Below are 16,687 nucleotides of genomic sequence, written 5' to 3'. Positions count from 1 at the left end.
TTTGGATACCTATTTCTAGGACATCTCGGCGTTTCCACGAGAAGGTAGCAATTGTACCTCGAGAAAATTTGTTGCCTCGTTGGAAGGGAGTGCCGCGGAAAACATTAACCTGTTGGGAAATACAGGGAAAAGCTCGTAGAATATTACTGGAACGCTTGTAGAATATTTTCCAAATAACAACAAAAGTTTCTCGAGAATGCTACTCTCGTTGTGAATTCCGAGAGAACGTTGAAGAAAATGCAGCTGAATTATCAGAAGAAATGTTTCATGTAGCAGACGGAAAATTAAAGTTGAAAGAAAAATAATTTATATACTCTTAGTGCAAGAATTTCATGCATTCATTTAGACGTCCTTCCTTTGGATAGATTTCTTAATTTCAGTTAGCAAACCCGAATAACACGTTCGACCAAAAGTGGTAGTTAATTTAATATTACGACCAAATAATTTTCTGTCGTGTAGCTCGTCATGGTGTATCATCCAAGGGGACGGATTAATTACGTCTCACGTCATGTTAAACGTTGTTGCCTTTTCACAGTGAAACGTGCAAGTGAGCAATGTGCCAGCAAGGCTGGCGCCGTAAGCGTCAAATGGTGAGCAGATATTCCTCTAATAACGGAATCGTAAAATCATACGAAAGAACAATGTATTGTAATTACAATGAACATTATACAAATATTGAGACAGTGAATACAACTTATTGGAAATCAGAAAATCAGAAATCAGAAAATTGTAATAAATAATTAATTTCGTATTCATAAAAATTGTTTAAATTTTACTCGAGTTTAAAGTTGATCTCCTTCATAGGATTAGTTTCATCTCTGAAATATGTACCGGAATTATTCCTGGATGAATTGTGCTAGACTATGCGTCATGGAATGGAATATTCTATGCACTTTAATAGTTATCTCAAAATTTGAATCCGTTGCTGCTACGACGAAGTGCATTAATCCCTCTGACGATTCCCTCGGCCAATTTCCGCCTAGTCGACAATAAATTTTAACGTCATGTTAGCGGTATCGTCCTTGCCGTATTATCAAATATTCCTGCTGTGGGTGCCGCGGAATTGCATCGTTAAGGCTCTTTGATAAACTTCTCTTGTATGCAACGTTGCGATGCAATCACGAACACTCACGTCAAGCTAATCTTGCTTTTAATACTTGTTTCTCGGATGATTTCACATAGTCTTATTTTTAATGGGACTCGATCGTTAAATAGAAGCGTAATTGTCTCTCTATATTAACACATTCGCGACCGGCAGATACTTTACATCGCAATTAATTTATTTCACATTTCTTCGCGTCCTTGTTGCGTCACGTGAAATTAAAATTATACAAGAGGTAACGCGAAGGCAGAGCACGCTTTAACCTCATTGAACCTAACCCATTATACAGCACCTTAGGGAATCTTGATCCTCTCATTTTTCCGGGATGTACGACAGTGTTTGAAAGATTTGAAAGCTCTCAGAATGCACTTGGGAAAACGCCGTTGCTCGCTAAAATCCCAGTTCACTGTGAAGAACGAACTTTGGGATAGCATTAGTCCGCGATTCGGGAGAAAAAAGGAGACGAAATGTAGCCGCGCGGTGTTTCCTCGTCCATCGGGAATTTTCTTTCGATGCCGCTAAAAGTCCTGGATGCAAATCAAGTTCACGAATGGATGTGACCTGGATATCGAATCTACTTGGCAGTCTACGCAGCGGAAAAGCAAATCTGCTGTTGAATTACGCCACTTTTGCGCAACAGGTTCCATTCGACAATGGATTTTTATTTTTGAGTTAAATAATTGGCAAACGTGTGCATCTTATATACGAGGAAAAATTAGGGTTTCGATGTTACTGAGTTACAGAGGTTAAAATCAAGGAATTAATAATCTAGAAATCAATTGCACCTTTTCGGATTTATGAGCATTCCATGTCGCAGTAATAGTTAACTTGATCGATTCAACGCCTCGGTCATTCCGCTGACACTTTTAGACGAAACACTGAATCAATGAAGTTAACTGTTACTACCGCAGTAAGTGCTCTTAAAACCAACGAAGTATACTTGATTTCTGTATCGTTAAGCAAAGTTAAGAGCACGGAGAGTACAGCAGTTTATCGTTTTAGTAGAAAACTGATTAAATTGACAGAGTATTAATTACGACATCAACGTATTGATTGCGGTGGAATATTAGTCTGACACGCAAGATGAATTCATTTTACTATTATAATCAGGTGTCTTATATTCTGTAATAAAGAGAAGGAAGAAAATAGAGACATAGAATCGCACTGTTTTTCGACATGAAACGTTGCATTTTAGATATCGAGTGCAGTCTCTCATCGGTGAGTAGGCCCGCAGAGGCTGAATCGCAGCGATAGAAACGTTCAACAGGTTCGGTTAGCATTCTTACAGCGTGCTCGTCGAAAACTGTTCCCGAATTTCAAGCGCAATGTTTGCCAGAGCTGTTACTGTTGTTCTTAATGCGCCGGAGTCGGTAATGCAGTTGGAACTAGTCCCAACTTCCGTTCGCCCGAAGATTGGGAACAGTGGAGGAAAGTAAAGAATCGACTAGTGCAACGAGATTTGTTTTCTGGCACTTCCACTCCCTCCGCCAGTGAAACGATGGACGTGCGGTGTACGATTAGGTTTCTTTTCTAATGGAACCGCTTGTTTTGTTGAAATTTTATCGATCACTTCGAATAAATAATTTCTAAATTCGTTTAGGTATACGTGACCGCTCACAGTTTTCGATCGAGAAACAAGAAAAAACTCCAGAATTGGTGTCTTCTTATTACAGTTGAAAATTTTCCGGATCATTACCGAGCAAACTGTAGCTGCATAGAAACGTGTAATCTCAAAAATGGCGAAGATGTCACGTTCGTATCGCAAACCCAATTCACCGCTCGCTGTCCTTGATGAAGTCTGTCTACAATGTTTGGATCGACTAGACCGGAAGGGAATGAATAGTTCCGTCGACAGTAAACTCGTTTCGTAAGCGATTAGCACGGAAGCCAGTTTGATTGACTATTGATCGGTCACCCTTTCTGTACACACGTCCCTCTATAGGAAAGTCGACGAAAAATGTCGTCGGGGCTTTTGTCCTCGTCTCTGTCGTTTTTCGGAGTATGTTTCTCCAAAATATTTAGGTCATTATTGAATGACCTAGAATAATCTCCCGCGGAAAGCTGATAGGAAGCTATCTTCGAACTATTCCATCACCCATAAGCATTTTTGTCCACACGAAACGAATCTTTATCATTTCGAGAATCGATTTATTAAAAAAAAACAATTGTTTAAGAGTATCTAGCAATTAAAGTAACTACCTATTAGATAGTAGAAATTCCACCCTTTAATTTGCTTTTTGTTAGAATCAAATCGGACGATTCTACGCTGAGCTATGACATCTCAAAGTTTCTTATTTTATAGACAATTTTAAATGACTGACAGGCGTTCTGACCTACATATATATATATACATATAGCGTCCTTGCAAGGCCGTTCCAATTTCGAGAAATACTAGTAAACATTGTAGTATTTGATGGACGCCTCACCCATCTAAATTCCATGACATAATAGTAAACATTGTAGTATTTCCTGGTTGAGATACCCCTCAAAGTTGTTTAAAAGAGAAACATTTATATCCATTTTTCCTGACGATCGATTTTGACGAAATTTGGTATACAGGAGTATATGGAGTCCTATGGGTCGAAATTAAGTGAAATGAAATTGTGACAGCTCTGCATACGACACTCGCGCGTCGTGTTTCACCCGAAAAATTCTATACGCCATTGGCCCACGTCCACGATAACTCCGACGACAAATCAGATGGTCAGCGGGTACATTCTTATACCGTCGTTTCCGTCGAATACCAGTGGCCAGCGACGAAAACTTTATTTCACGGATTTGACTTACGATCTAGGAAATTCAGCCGTGCGTCAGCCTCCTCGCGCCGGAATTCTCGAAATATTTCACAAACTGCCATGAATCACAGTACATGGAATGAACGGTTGTTCTTTCGGCCGGAAGAAAAATACGCGTTCGAATTCTGTACAGGCAAATATTTGCATACTCTCTAAATTTATCGTGCGAACAAATTCTGTAAAACGCTGGGAGCGAGAGCAGAGGGCTGTCAAACTCCGAGCCGATCCTACAAAATGCGCCAAGTGGATGTGGGAAGATGTTTATGGGATAACAATTTGAAGTGGGCTCTTGAACGATCAAAGGTTTGCCGATGAATAGCCTCTTTGTGGCGTTGATTCGCAAATATTAGCGGTGTGTTAGAGTGATAGAAGGCGTTGAAAGAGTCGAGATATTTTATCTTATAATTTCTGGTTGGAATTAATGTGTAAGCACTTTTTATTATCAAAATTATAACCTAGATTACACATCTGTATTAAATCTTGGCGCCCAAGGCAAAAATAATACTGTAGATAATAATAATATTCCCTAGGTACAACGCCAGGTACACTGGAGGAGAAGTGGTAAATTCCACGAAATATTTAATAATCCGGTATCGACAAGCGAACAAAACTAACGCAAAAAAAGGGAGCGTTAGCTAAAATTTATATCGGACTTACGATACACACCGGAATCAATATTAACGCAACGAGGTTGCCCGTCCACGATGCAACCAGTGTGTCTCCGGTACGTGCGGATTCTTCGGCCACGTTTAAATTTTGTTGGCTGTTCCCGAGACACGTAGGCCATTACACAGAAGCACGTGGAATTACCTCTGGCTCGTAGAACAGCTGGAGAAACTCCGACTCGATAAACGCAATACCATCCAGTATCGAGATCCTCCTCGAACGCCTGGAGGACGTCGTCGATCGTTAACGAATGACCAGATAGAAAGCCCCTGCGTCGACATAAACATCCGGATACCCGTGTAACTTTTCACCGTTCTTTGTTACCTTAGGAAGGTTCGAGGTGGCCATACAAAGATTTCTATACCTGGCTGTCTGATCTATCGCAGCCATTTGGACATCCCGAGTTACGGAGGAGTTTAACGACTCTATACTCGCTATATATCAGCCGGGACGGCATAACGTATTCCTCGTCCATATATTGCACTGTCGCCAGTATTTATCGTTTCGATAGGAACGGCTTTTGAGATAAAAAAGAAAGTGAAGGAACGTAAAAAGATAGCGAAGGAAGAGCACGCTGTCGTGATTGATTCCGAATTGGCTCGAACCTTCTATACTTCTATTACGTTTCTTATGTTATGCATACTCGATAAGCAATGTTTCCCTTTACATCATTCACGCTTTTTCGCGTTGGTGACATTCGATTAAATTCTATCTGATTCCGAACGTGGAACCATATAAACGGGCCCGCCCTTAATCGATACATCGGCAAAGAGAGCCACACCGAGTAAATCTTTCCTTTACAAAGGAACTCGTTCCTCTGTACAGAGTAATGCACGACTTCCGATATCCGCACGAGAATTCAAGTAGTCGCGATAGACTGATTTATGAGCTCCTGAGCGGAACAGTAGAAAAGAAGGATCCACCGTAGGATCTCGTGGGATCTCGATAGAACGAATAGCTACGTCGATTTCGGACAATCCAATTCCCTTGTATCGTTGGTTATTAATACTTGTCGCTCCTAACGACGCCCCGTAGGGTTCGTTTTCCTACCATCACATTGCGCAGGCCCCCAACTTATTCAGCTTGGCGTGAGATTTCCTTAACTTGTTGTCGTGGCGAGAAAATCGTTACTTTCCTCCACTGTACACGCGGCACCATGCTGTTTTCCACGGGTTACACCAGTCAGGATGAAATTCAAACCTTTGTGAACTGTGTTTTTTTCATGCTTGGTACAAAAGGTTCGAGTCAGAAATAAATAACGAAAAGTCTTAATTGCAAGAGGAGTTAAAAAATTTAGAACTTTGTTTCGCGTGTAATTCGCGGAGCTATTGTTTCGTTTATTTCTCTACAGAAATTTTTCTTTCAGGGATCTATCTTTCTCTAAAGAAAGAAAGAAATTATGTTTCACTGAAACGTATCTCTATTTTTACATTATTTATTCAATTTGTTCTCCTTTCTAGCTACATACAGTCGGTCCCGTAAGTATTCGTACCCCTAGTGTCTATTCAAAAAAACTTATCTAAATTAAATGAAGCCATCAAACCAAAGCAAAAAGAGATATATTATTATTATATATTCCTCCCTAAATACTCGCGTATGAAGTTTACACGTGCCGATCGCGTTAAAATCGCTGTTAGTTCTGAGAAGTCCGCATAATTTTCACAGCAGAAGCGAATATTCCGGCCGCGTGTACGTTCACGAAACCCACCGCCAAATTTCCAGCAGATTATAATATATCGAATTCCTCGCTGAGAATCTAGATTAAGCTCGTATCAATTGAATCGTTTAACCGTGCATTTCTCGCTCTTTTCACGGTGAAAGGACAGGGGGTAACCTACGCTCTATTCAGCGGCCCTCTTCCGTGGATGAATTACACCGAGTTTCAACAGGTCCAACGAAGTTTCCGCAACTAGTTGCCACTCTCCCCAAACTAAAAGATTCCATCCCGTCCGGACGTGTGTCCGTCTCCGTGTACAAGAGGCGCCCGTGGATATTTCATAACAGCCTATGAATTAACCCAGTCACGTACCGTTCAAGCGCTGCTTCGAAATTCTATTTAGCTTAATGCATTCGGAAGTTTGATTGGCCACTTCAAAGCGACCTACGCCGCGGGAATTAATACTCTTCCGCGAAACTTTGTCATTAGCCGGGAATTTCCCCGTGTAGTTTTAATGCCGCGGACACTTGAGGAACGGGAAATCGGCTGCTGTCGAATTTGTCGACGCTGCAACTAGCCTGGAATTTTGCGGGCTATAGTACAATGGTGCTAATTGAAATTGAAATTTTACGGTCATTTGAATCTGATCGCCGGGCAGAATTCGTTGCCAAGTAATTATTGCGATCGAAATTGATGCGGTGTGCAATTAACGGAACACGGAAATCAATTATAGGTGAATATATTAAGAAATTGTTTTGCTAGGTATCTGGGAATGATAGATGTTGGACTTCTGTTTATTGAATACGGAATTATTTAATTGTCGTAATAAAAACGACAACTCGAATGAAGCCTTAGATATAATGAAACCAAATAGAAGTCTTTATTATTCTCGAGTTATCAGCAATTTGAAATTTCCAAACGGAACACTAAAACCAATGCGCACTTTCATTAAGCAGTTATTCGACCAGAGAGGAATAATGGTCGATTAGTAAATGAAACCGTTTTATCGGAAACATTTCGAATGAACGAGAAAGAACTTTTCGAAAATTTGCATTGGTTCCTAATGGGAATTCTTCGTTCAAACGAACGATTTGTTAATTATCGAAATGGGGATCATCGATTAGAGTAATCTACGAAAATACTCTTCGCGTTGATCCCGAAGACGAAATCTAAACGTTTTCGATTAGTTATTGGTGGCCTAAATCCATCCTATTATTTTTAGAAAAATCAATTCCTCGCACATTTAGGAACAAAAAATAGTACACTTCAAATAGTTTCATCGAAGCAGGAAATTCTGACGTCGAAAAATATTTCTAATCGTTCGATTTCAGATATTTACGCAAACACACGTTTCTACAGATTCAGATAAAAAAAATTGAAATTTAGATGAAAGTACGTCATATCTTCTAAACGGTGTAACATGTATTTTATTGATAATATTTTATATATTGTTGCATACACAAGAAGAAATTACAATATCTCATGGGATATTACGCAGACCAGATTAATAGCGAGGGATATGATGTCAAACAAGTTTGCACAAAAATGGAAGCGCGTTATCCAGTTCTTATCCACCCTGGACCGTTGAAATACCAACTGGGAAAGTATTAATTAACAACCACTGCAAATTCACGTCGATTTAATTAACAGGGGTTAGAAGAAACCGCACAATCCTTCGGATATCCAGGTTCCCATGTCCAGGAACAAGAAGGCGGGAATAGATTAAACTACGAAACGGGTGTTCGCGATTACGGGAACAGACCACAGTAAAATCCGCGAGGTAGTCTACGAGATAATTAATTGCTCGAAAAGTTTCCGTGTTTCTGTCCTTCCCCCCCCCCCCACCTGCTCCTTTTTTCTTCCTCTGTCGATCGATCCCGATAGTTTGAGAGGGATTTTCGCTGCTTGCTCGAAGGGGTTAGCGACGATCGCTGGGGAAACGGGCAGCCAAACAAAAAGCAGAACGAAAAGAGTTTGGACACAATCGGATTCCGGAGAGGTCCGAAGGAAGGAAAAGGGCGACGAAGTGAAAGGGGATAAGAAATGATGTGACGAATCGCTCGAAAGCGGGGGTAGGAAGGAAACCTTTACAACGGTCAGAAATCAATTCCTACGAAGACAATAAAATAGCTATAAACTCGAAAGGCGGATGATATCGACACGACGTGATTTAACGGATGGATAAAAATCGCGAGTCGAACGTAGGGGTGCGATAGATCGTTAATACGCATAAATTAATTCGAATCGTTTGTACCGAGGGAGAAAATTCGAGCTATAGGCGATAAATAATGATATTACGGTTTGAATGTTTCGGGAGCTACGCGAGGAATTCGTAAATGTTGAACTGTAACAATGACAAAGAATTTAAGGCTTTTTCATTTTGATACCGATTAGTAAACTTGATAAGAATAAAAGTATGTTACGTACGTCAGGTTACTGTGACAAGATTTTTTTACGGTTGAAAATTTTACGATGAGCCAAGAAAATTGTCGGGAATAAATTTCGACGGGATAATAAAAAGATCGCGAGATAATTTTATCGATGGATATCTTGCTTGGTAAGGTATTACGAGACTGCAATATAAGTTTTTGCTTCCGCAAGTTATTACAAGACTCCAATATACTAAATAAAGTCGAAATTTCACGGAGAACGTAGTCGTGTTTTTATTCTACCTATATACTTTTATCTCGTCTACAATTTCTTAGATCGAAAGCTTTTGCATTCCGTCTTTCTACTTGCTAATACAAGTACATCCTTCATTTTTGTATAGCATGTACACACTGTCAGCTTACTTTGGACTTTTCCAGATATTGTTCAAGAATTAACTTTGCAGAATGTTTAAAAAGGTATTTTTTTTTTTTTTAAATTAGTTTCCAGGCAATTTTCATGTTTTCTTTTTACAGATACTTCGCATAAACTTTTGAAATGTGGTAACTAATTAATTGGTGTAATATATTTCTAGAGATGCTAAAAATAAGTTCAGGTATAAAGAATGTACGCGAAGATGTTTATTCATACTATTGTTGCTCTCAGTTTACATCATCGTTTCTGAAGTGCCACTCAGGTTCCTGGTTAATTTCAAATTGGAATTTTAGATACATCGGGGAATTCTGAGTCATACGAACTTTATTAATCAAACTCCATGCATTTAAATCAAATTTTCACCCATGTATAGACACGTGTAGTATTCGTGGCGTTAATCAACTTGGCAACTAAAGTCGAAGGAGGCTACCATTTTAAGCGTAATGAGAACACGGCTACTGATCGTTTTCGCGCGAATAAATATTATTTTGTCAGTGGATTAAAAGAACACACAGACACAAGTATCGAATAAAATTTACGCGAAACTTTCGTCCCTAAAATACACGCATCTCCGCTTTGAAATTTAACAATTCCTCCCTGGTTGTCTCCAGTTTTGAATAATGTTCACGTTGATATATTATACCATTGATGTCATTTCGATTTGAATGTAGAAATCCAATAACCTGCATAGAAGACGATAAGGTGTCACTATAAATCACAGCCCGTTCTTCTGCCATACGATGGGAAACTTTAAGCTTGAGTCAGGCTCCAGCTCCTGAGAATCACTCCCTCGTTCATTGAACGAAGTTAATAAATTACTTTGGAAGATGAATCTTGCACACTGGTAAACAACGGAATACTATTGACACTGTATCACTAAGATATCTCCACGAATTAGGTCGTGAACTATCGGAAGAGTACGTGAACGGAGTTGATCAAAATAGCTTCTGAAATATTAAAAGATCTGTTCGGTTGCTAATTGAAGCGAAGCAAATTTACCGAACAGGAAGTTAATTTTTCGACTAACTGATAGAAGCCAGAATAGATGGGATATTCTGTATGAAAATTTAAGAGTTTACTAATATGTTTCTTTCTGAGAGATTTGTATAAGCTGATTGATATTGACTGATCAATTTCTACAACAAATTTATGCAAAAATGGTTGTTGAGAAATTGAAGTGATTTTCCAGTTAGTTTACGATTTAATGATTCTAGTAATTTGCGTACATAGAGCAGGGTTACTCGATATTACATTTCGTCCCGAATGTGTTAGTTAGATTCATCAGTAAAGCTTATCTAACAGCTCCAGTCTTAGATGTGACTTAATCTTAGATAATCTGCTGAACCAAATTAGGTAGTAATATACTATCGAGTTCTCGTGGACTGATTAACAAACGTGTAACAGCATCACGTTCGAGGCAGGATTTGTTAGATAAGCTGTATTGATGAGATCGACGAAGGTGTCGTAGACGTAACACTGTCATATAAAACTTCTTCCTTTTATAGACTCTAAGAAAAAAACTCCTAAAGTGTGCTTAATTGTTCTCTCAAAAATACCACTTAAAGTTGAACCAACCAACATCCAACAAAGCCACCTCTAACAATTCCCAATGCTCCCTTGTACACTCTTCCTATAAATCAATTCCTGAACCTTACGCCAGTGACATCCTTTTCAAATTTCCCAGTATACGTTTTCCTATCAAAGGTACACCCAATCCCTCAACGACCATCGGTCCCGCCGATAACGCAAATCAAATAGATCAGATAGAATCAATCTTGGTTCGCGAGCGTTCCCATCATTCCATCCCCCGATCGAGTTGGCACGAGAGTGCATGCATCATAGTCGATTTAGGGACTTCCAATCATTCTTTTCGCGTTTCCCTCGTTGGTGATTCGTCGCGGAGCGTAGGGAACGTTGGACGAAAAACATAGTCGACTGGCAGTCGCGAGCAGGTGGAAGGTAAGGCGTGCGCGGGGGCGTAGGGCGAAGGGAATGCGAGAAAATCGAGAAAGCAGAATGATGCACTCTTGCGTCTTTCTGCAGCCCCGGTTGGGTCGAGATGAAAAGGTCGGGGCACGTTTTCCGACGTTGCTGCTTCGAATAAAGGAATGGAAACGAAAAGCCGACGGTGGCTGCGTAACGGTGACGTTTTCGACTTACGTGCGATGGGCGAGCACGTGAATTTATTTAACAACCGTCTACGGTACTCCCTGGGATAACGCGGCGGATACATTTTTTATTGTCTTCGTCCCTTTCCACGAAATGCGGGCTGCTTTGAACGCGCACTTCGACGTTACTTTGGATCAACGTTTCGAGAAATGGTTCTGCGAGCTCTCGTATCGCTGATATGTACAGTCTCGAAGTCTAGAGACACGTATAAAGTGGACCTGACGTAAGGAATCGACGAAATATGAATTACGTAAATATTCGATCGAGCCGAATGCACTTTGAATCGCCCGACGTGTGAATTGCATCCGTTTCGAGCGTAAGAATAAAAGGTACGAGTAACATCTTTCATTTTCCCACATTGTGGAGCCGGCAGCGTGGTTCACCTTCAGCCCAGAAAAGAAGAGAAAAATCGAGGAAACTGTAGTAAGCACTCGATACGGAGGAACTGATACCGACAACTGCATCCGCATTTCCGCTTCATTGGTAACCCGTCTGGTGAACGCAATGTAAATGAAAAATCGATTCTATTAGTCCGCAACATTTTTTACAGACCGTTACACGAAGGTCGTTAAAATCGAACGCAGCGAGCCGCCTCTATTATAATAGAAATAATGTTCTCCATAATATTTAACGGTGTCTGCGTTGCACATATTCGCGTTTTAAAATAACATAGTCAGCACGCTATGCGATCCATCTAAACACAAGAAATAAAAATTGCGACCAGACTCTCCAGAATTATTTTTGTAAGGGGTTTTGGTGTGACGATCGACAAATTAAGACGAATCATGACTTTCACTTAATTTAGCGATATTATTAATTCATATTGCGCATGTTTACTTACCAGTTTGAGCCACGCGTTCGTAGTTACTATTTGATTCTTCTCATCCTGAAACACGAGAAGTGATAAATTATTATTGCATCTGTATACGTATTTTTCTATTAATTTTGAAATATTTTATATGTATTTATTTGTCACGTCTGAAGGCCATTGACACTGTTTGTTATAAAAAAGAAACTACCTCGATTTCCAAAGGTAAAAATATTTATATACGCCATATTTCTCGTCGTTTTAAATATTGCCCAGCACCGATATCTTGCTACAACCATTCAGCTTTGCTAGGAATTTTAACGTGCGATAAACCGTGTTTCGTTTCTTGAAAGCGACCAATGGTGCTCGTGACGTGGCGGTCGACGAATCGCCAATTCAAAATAGCAAAAAAGTAAACGTATGTACATATGTACATATAATGCTCATACTAAAGTAAAGTAAACGCGAGAACGTAGAAGCGTGGCAAGGCGACGAAGTCGTAAAATTCACGCCAAAAACTGGAGAGCCAATAACCACAAATTGCTGCTGCAATCGTTCGTTTTCCAGTGCTCTGTAGGGAACCGCACTTCGCCACAAACTCATCAGAATTTCGGAGTGATTTATCAAACGAACACACTCGAACGATGGTGTCAATGAACAAACTACTCCGTAACTGATCACCGTGAATGAATTTAGTTTACGGGCCACCGCCGCAACTCGAAACTACCGCGATAAAATTGATTCGCTTCGACAAGGGGAGTAGCTAATCTTTGGTTTAACTTGAAGTGTCTAGACAGTTGAATTGAAATTGTAATATGAAATTGTTAATACTTAGATATTTGGAAAAATGACCTAAAATTGCAAATTTAAATTTTTGTTAAACCCTCGTCGAAGTCATTTACTTTTAGTTGTCATTAAATTAAAATTAACACATGTTTAAAAATTGGAAGATTATCTGACTGGCAACAAACGTTCACATTTCTCAGCAATTGCCCACGGGATTTAAGAAAGTATCGCCACTCGCGCAACAAGTATGAAACGATTTGAGCTTAACGACTCGTGACGAGGGCGTTTTAATAACGCAATGAAACCCACCCAGAAGGTGGTGGCAGCGCGAAAATAATGAAGAGAACAATTAGCAGACAGCGAGAACTCTAAGTGAATTTATTCTTTCATTTCTCGAGCTCGCGGACCTCGCCTCAACCGCGGGAATCACGACGTTTCGGTACGATGGAATTAAAGGCCAGCCTCCTGTTTCTTTCGAAGGAAAACGAAACGGATCGCGGCTCTCGTCAGCGAGAGAAGCCACAGCGCGCGGATTGGCTGTAAATTTTCCAGCAAAATTTTCTCCAACTCTGCTGTATGATGGAAAGAAGTTATCGAAGAACAATACGTTTGTGTACTTGCGAGGAGATTGAGTTTGTTGAAAACAAGTTCCGTAGAAATGTCTTCGACAGTCGGTCGTTGGCAAGAAAATGTTGCCGCGATTGGATGCCGGATGATTTAAACGTCTGTTTCAGGGAATTCGAGAATTTACAAGTGGTTAGTTTATAATTAATTATTCGTATTACTGGACGTATGAAACCGTAGGTTTTATAAAACTTTATGAACCACATTATCAAAAATTAGTAAATGTAAATAAACAATTTTCTATCTTGTCGCTGTAAATGTATTCAGCAATTGGAACATAATACTCGCTGAAGAATAGTCTTCTCAACGTCGAAATGAAATCGAATTAACGCTCGATTTCCACTTAAAAGTGGAATTGGGATCAAACATTGGTCTCCTGTTCGGTTCGAAGTGAAATTCTTCGGCGCATAAGGTTTTCCGGTCAAGAAGCACACGCGACAAACGATTTCAAAGTCGAAATTTTCTACGTTCCACGATTTTATCACAGTGAACGTATTGTCATCTTGGTGAGACGGTAGAGATTTAAATACGATGACAGGGCGGAAATTTATCGTGGCGAATTAATTAGATATGCAACGCGAATTCCTCTGTGGTATCTGTTTTGAATAAATTGCATATAGAGCTGATTGCATGTACAAGTCGCCTTAATAGGTCAGTCTCCTATCCCGGTCGTTAAACCGACTACCATGGAAATTATACGCGCACTTTTTTTGCCCCCGCAAGTTTCAATTGTCTGTACTTTTTGGCGTAAAATCGATGCACGTTTTATGGTCGATTTGCTGCCAACGCTCAACCATTAAACTCAACTCGTTTGAAAAATTATTGCCACAGTCTTGTGAACGCTTTCCATTAGCTAACCGAAGGAACGAAAAAAAAAAAAAACGATATAAATTCGGTTGATTTTAACTCCTGCAACGGTATATCAAAGCTAGGAGTGTTACGCTAGGAATATTTTGCGCGTTAATATTTTTTGTTCGTTGCCGTAAACGTAATCGATTAGATGGTTTGTTACTTGGAGTGCAATAAAGAAAACGGTAATGATAGAATTAATATTTGTAAAATTAAGATTGAATGAAACGTAAGGGATATTTTAGGTTCACTTCATAGTTTAGATCGGCAAAGATTAAAGGTGTGTTCCAAACATTTGAAAGAGTGGTGTATATGCAGAGTGTACCAGGATTTAACGGCCAAACAGTAGCGATATACTGCGTGTAATGGATGGCTATCCTACAAAAAGGTAACACACCGTGGACAGTTTCACAGAAGATTGACTTTATTTTTTAACACACGACAAACGCGAAATACAAACTTTCCAGCGATATGCACTGACAGAAGTTCGATAACAGAGTGAAAATACTATTACGAGCGAAGTCGTCTATTTTCAGTCATTCGTTGCAAATGTGTAGCGTTTATTTAATGGAACTATATAATATATAATTTCTACAACGAAATTGTTGACACTACGTTACGATCTTTGCTTGCACACTGTGATGAGACGTGTTTCGATTACTAATTGCAGGTGTATTATAACTTCGATCCACGAACGTGTGTTTGTATTGTTAGGAGAATAAATATTGACGAGGCCAAGATTAATCGTTGTTTAATACATACCGTGGCGCAAGAGAGCCCCAAATTATTGAAAATCAATATGCGGCCAAATTATCGAATCAATCATCGCGAAACAAACCGCGCTATGTGTAGGTGCCGCCGCTAACTAATCTGGTTACTAGATTGTGGGAAACTTTCGCTGTAGTCTGGGCGCGTGCGACTACATTCAGAAATTAATCCGCGAGTTAATTGATATTATTATATTCGTTGCAAGACGATGAAATCTTTGCGAATAAACTTGCATCGAACAAATAGCAACACAAACCGATTCGTACTGCAAACTAATAGCGAAAAATGTTTGACAGACAAGCAAGGAAGCGATCCTTTGATCTACCTTACAAAAGTGGCGAAGTACCGTAATGGTTTGTATATTTTGTTTGCGGAACTCCTAGGTACGTGTTTGATGTAAACGCGTATTCACCAGCGAGCCACGATCCAGGTGTCGAAACTAATCGAAATTGTTTCACACCAACGCCTTTGGTCACGGTCGGCGCAACGCTTTCCCCGCAATCTACGTCTCTATTCACTTCAAAGCGGACTGCGAAGATCGATTCCAGCAGGTCAACACTTCGCGACGAAATTTCCGTCTCGAGCCATGAGGAACACGCACAAAATACTTGAACCAGTGGTTTTCCAGAAAAAAAGAAGAAAAAGAGGAAAATGATATTTCTATGCCGAACATCAATAGATTAAAAGTGTTCGTTTTTAAATTACGTCGTATTCCATTGTGTTAACATTGCAGGATAAATTTATGGACTTCTAGTCTCATAAACATGTACGGTATGTTACAAATTCCAAAAGGTTCCAACTGCTCTGTTTCCTAACGATAACTTGTTTGACCAATAAATCTTCAGGGTGGGGACAGGTTTCCATGCTTGCAGAGTTAAAAGGAAACGCTGAAATGAGGGTTGCTTATTACTCAACAGGACACTACGCGATGAATACAATCGTGCTAAATGTTTGTTATTGATTTGTTATAACAGTCTCTATATATTAAAACCTCTGTAGGAATACAAATGATTTGTCTCAAAATCTGCCAACAAGATTATTATTTTATTTTAGGCAAATGAGAAGTAAGGAATGAATTGTGCAAAAATATTTTTCTCATTTTTATTAACATTATTAGACTCTCTTTAAATTGCAAAAACGTCACAAGGATTTTCAGAGATCAATCAAACTGAATTCCGAGGTCTAAATTAGCAACCATTTTAAAACTAAGGTACGAATTTCTAAAGAATAAAAAGCAACATTCGCTGGCTTTATGAGTCCACCCGTTGGGATGCGACAATACTGTCTGGCTTCTCGGTTGGCCTGTCTGTCTGCTCTTCAAGAAAACCTATAGACACAAGTTACTGTCTCTCGAGTAGGTACTATGCAGAGCAGAGAAGTTGACCTCCCAATGGAATTGTGAATCGTGTTGGGGTAGACATTTCAGTCAGGCTTCGGACTGTGACTAAGCAAGGATTACTCAACGCTGTCTAGAGATCCCTTACATATGGTGCTGGTGGCCTAAACTGGAAGTTATTGCGTTTCCTATGAGATAATGCTGGTATATATACAGTCGCAGAACAATTGTTGGCCCCAAGAGAGAATATTTATGGATGTTTCGTAGTGACATCTCATCGTAACAAAAACAAACGAGAATACATACCACTTTACAGATTTTTAAA

General features: G+C 39.7%; 2 protein-coding genes across 5 annotated transcripts in view; one reads left to right on the top strand and one right to left on the bottom strand.

Annotated features, from left to right (window-relative positions):
* Positions 1–16,687, top strand: part of LOC128888228 (endocuticle structural glycoprotein SgAbd-2-like) — a 469,661-nt gene that overhangs the window by 60,539 nt on the left and 392,435 nt on the right. The gene's annotated exons all lie outside the window — the stretch shown is intronic.
* LOC128888213 (neuronal acetylcholine receptor subunit alpha-7) overlaps positions 1–16,687 on the bottom strand; it is a 257,970-nt gene that overhangs the window by 157,869 nt on the left and 83,414 nt on the right. For all 4 annotated transcript variants that reach the window (XM_054144917.1, XM_054144914.1, XM_054144915.1 and 1 more), the window contains one exon: positions 12,033–12,077. In XM_054144917.1, coding sequence (XP_054000892.1) covers positions 12,033–12,077 — 45 coding nt within the window. The remainder of the gene's footprint in view (positions 1–12,032; positions 12,078–16,687) is intronic.

This window comes from Hylaeus anthracinus, unplaced genomic scaffold, assembly GCF_026225885.1.
Source record: "Hylaeus anthracinus isolate JK02 unplaced genomic scaffold, UHH_iyHylAnth1.0_haploid 11989, whole genome shotgun sequence".
NCBI classification, from domain to species: domain Eukaryota; kingdom Metazoa; phylum Arthropoda; class Insecta; order Hymenoptera; family Colletidae; genus Hylaeus; species Hylaeus anthracinus.
The sequence above is the reverse complement of the archived record's forward strand: the minus strand, read 5'-3'. Positions and strand labels throughout refer to the sequence as shown.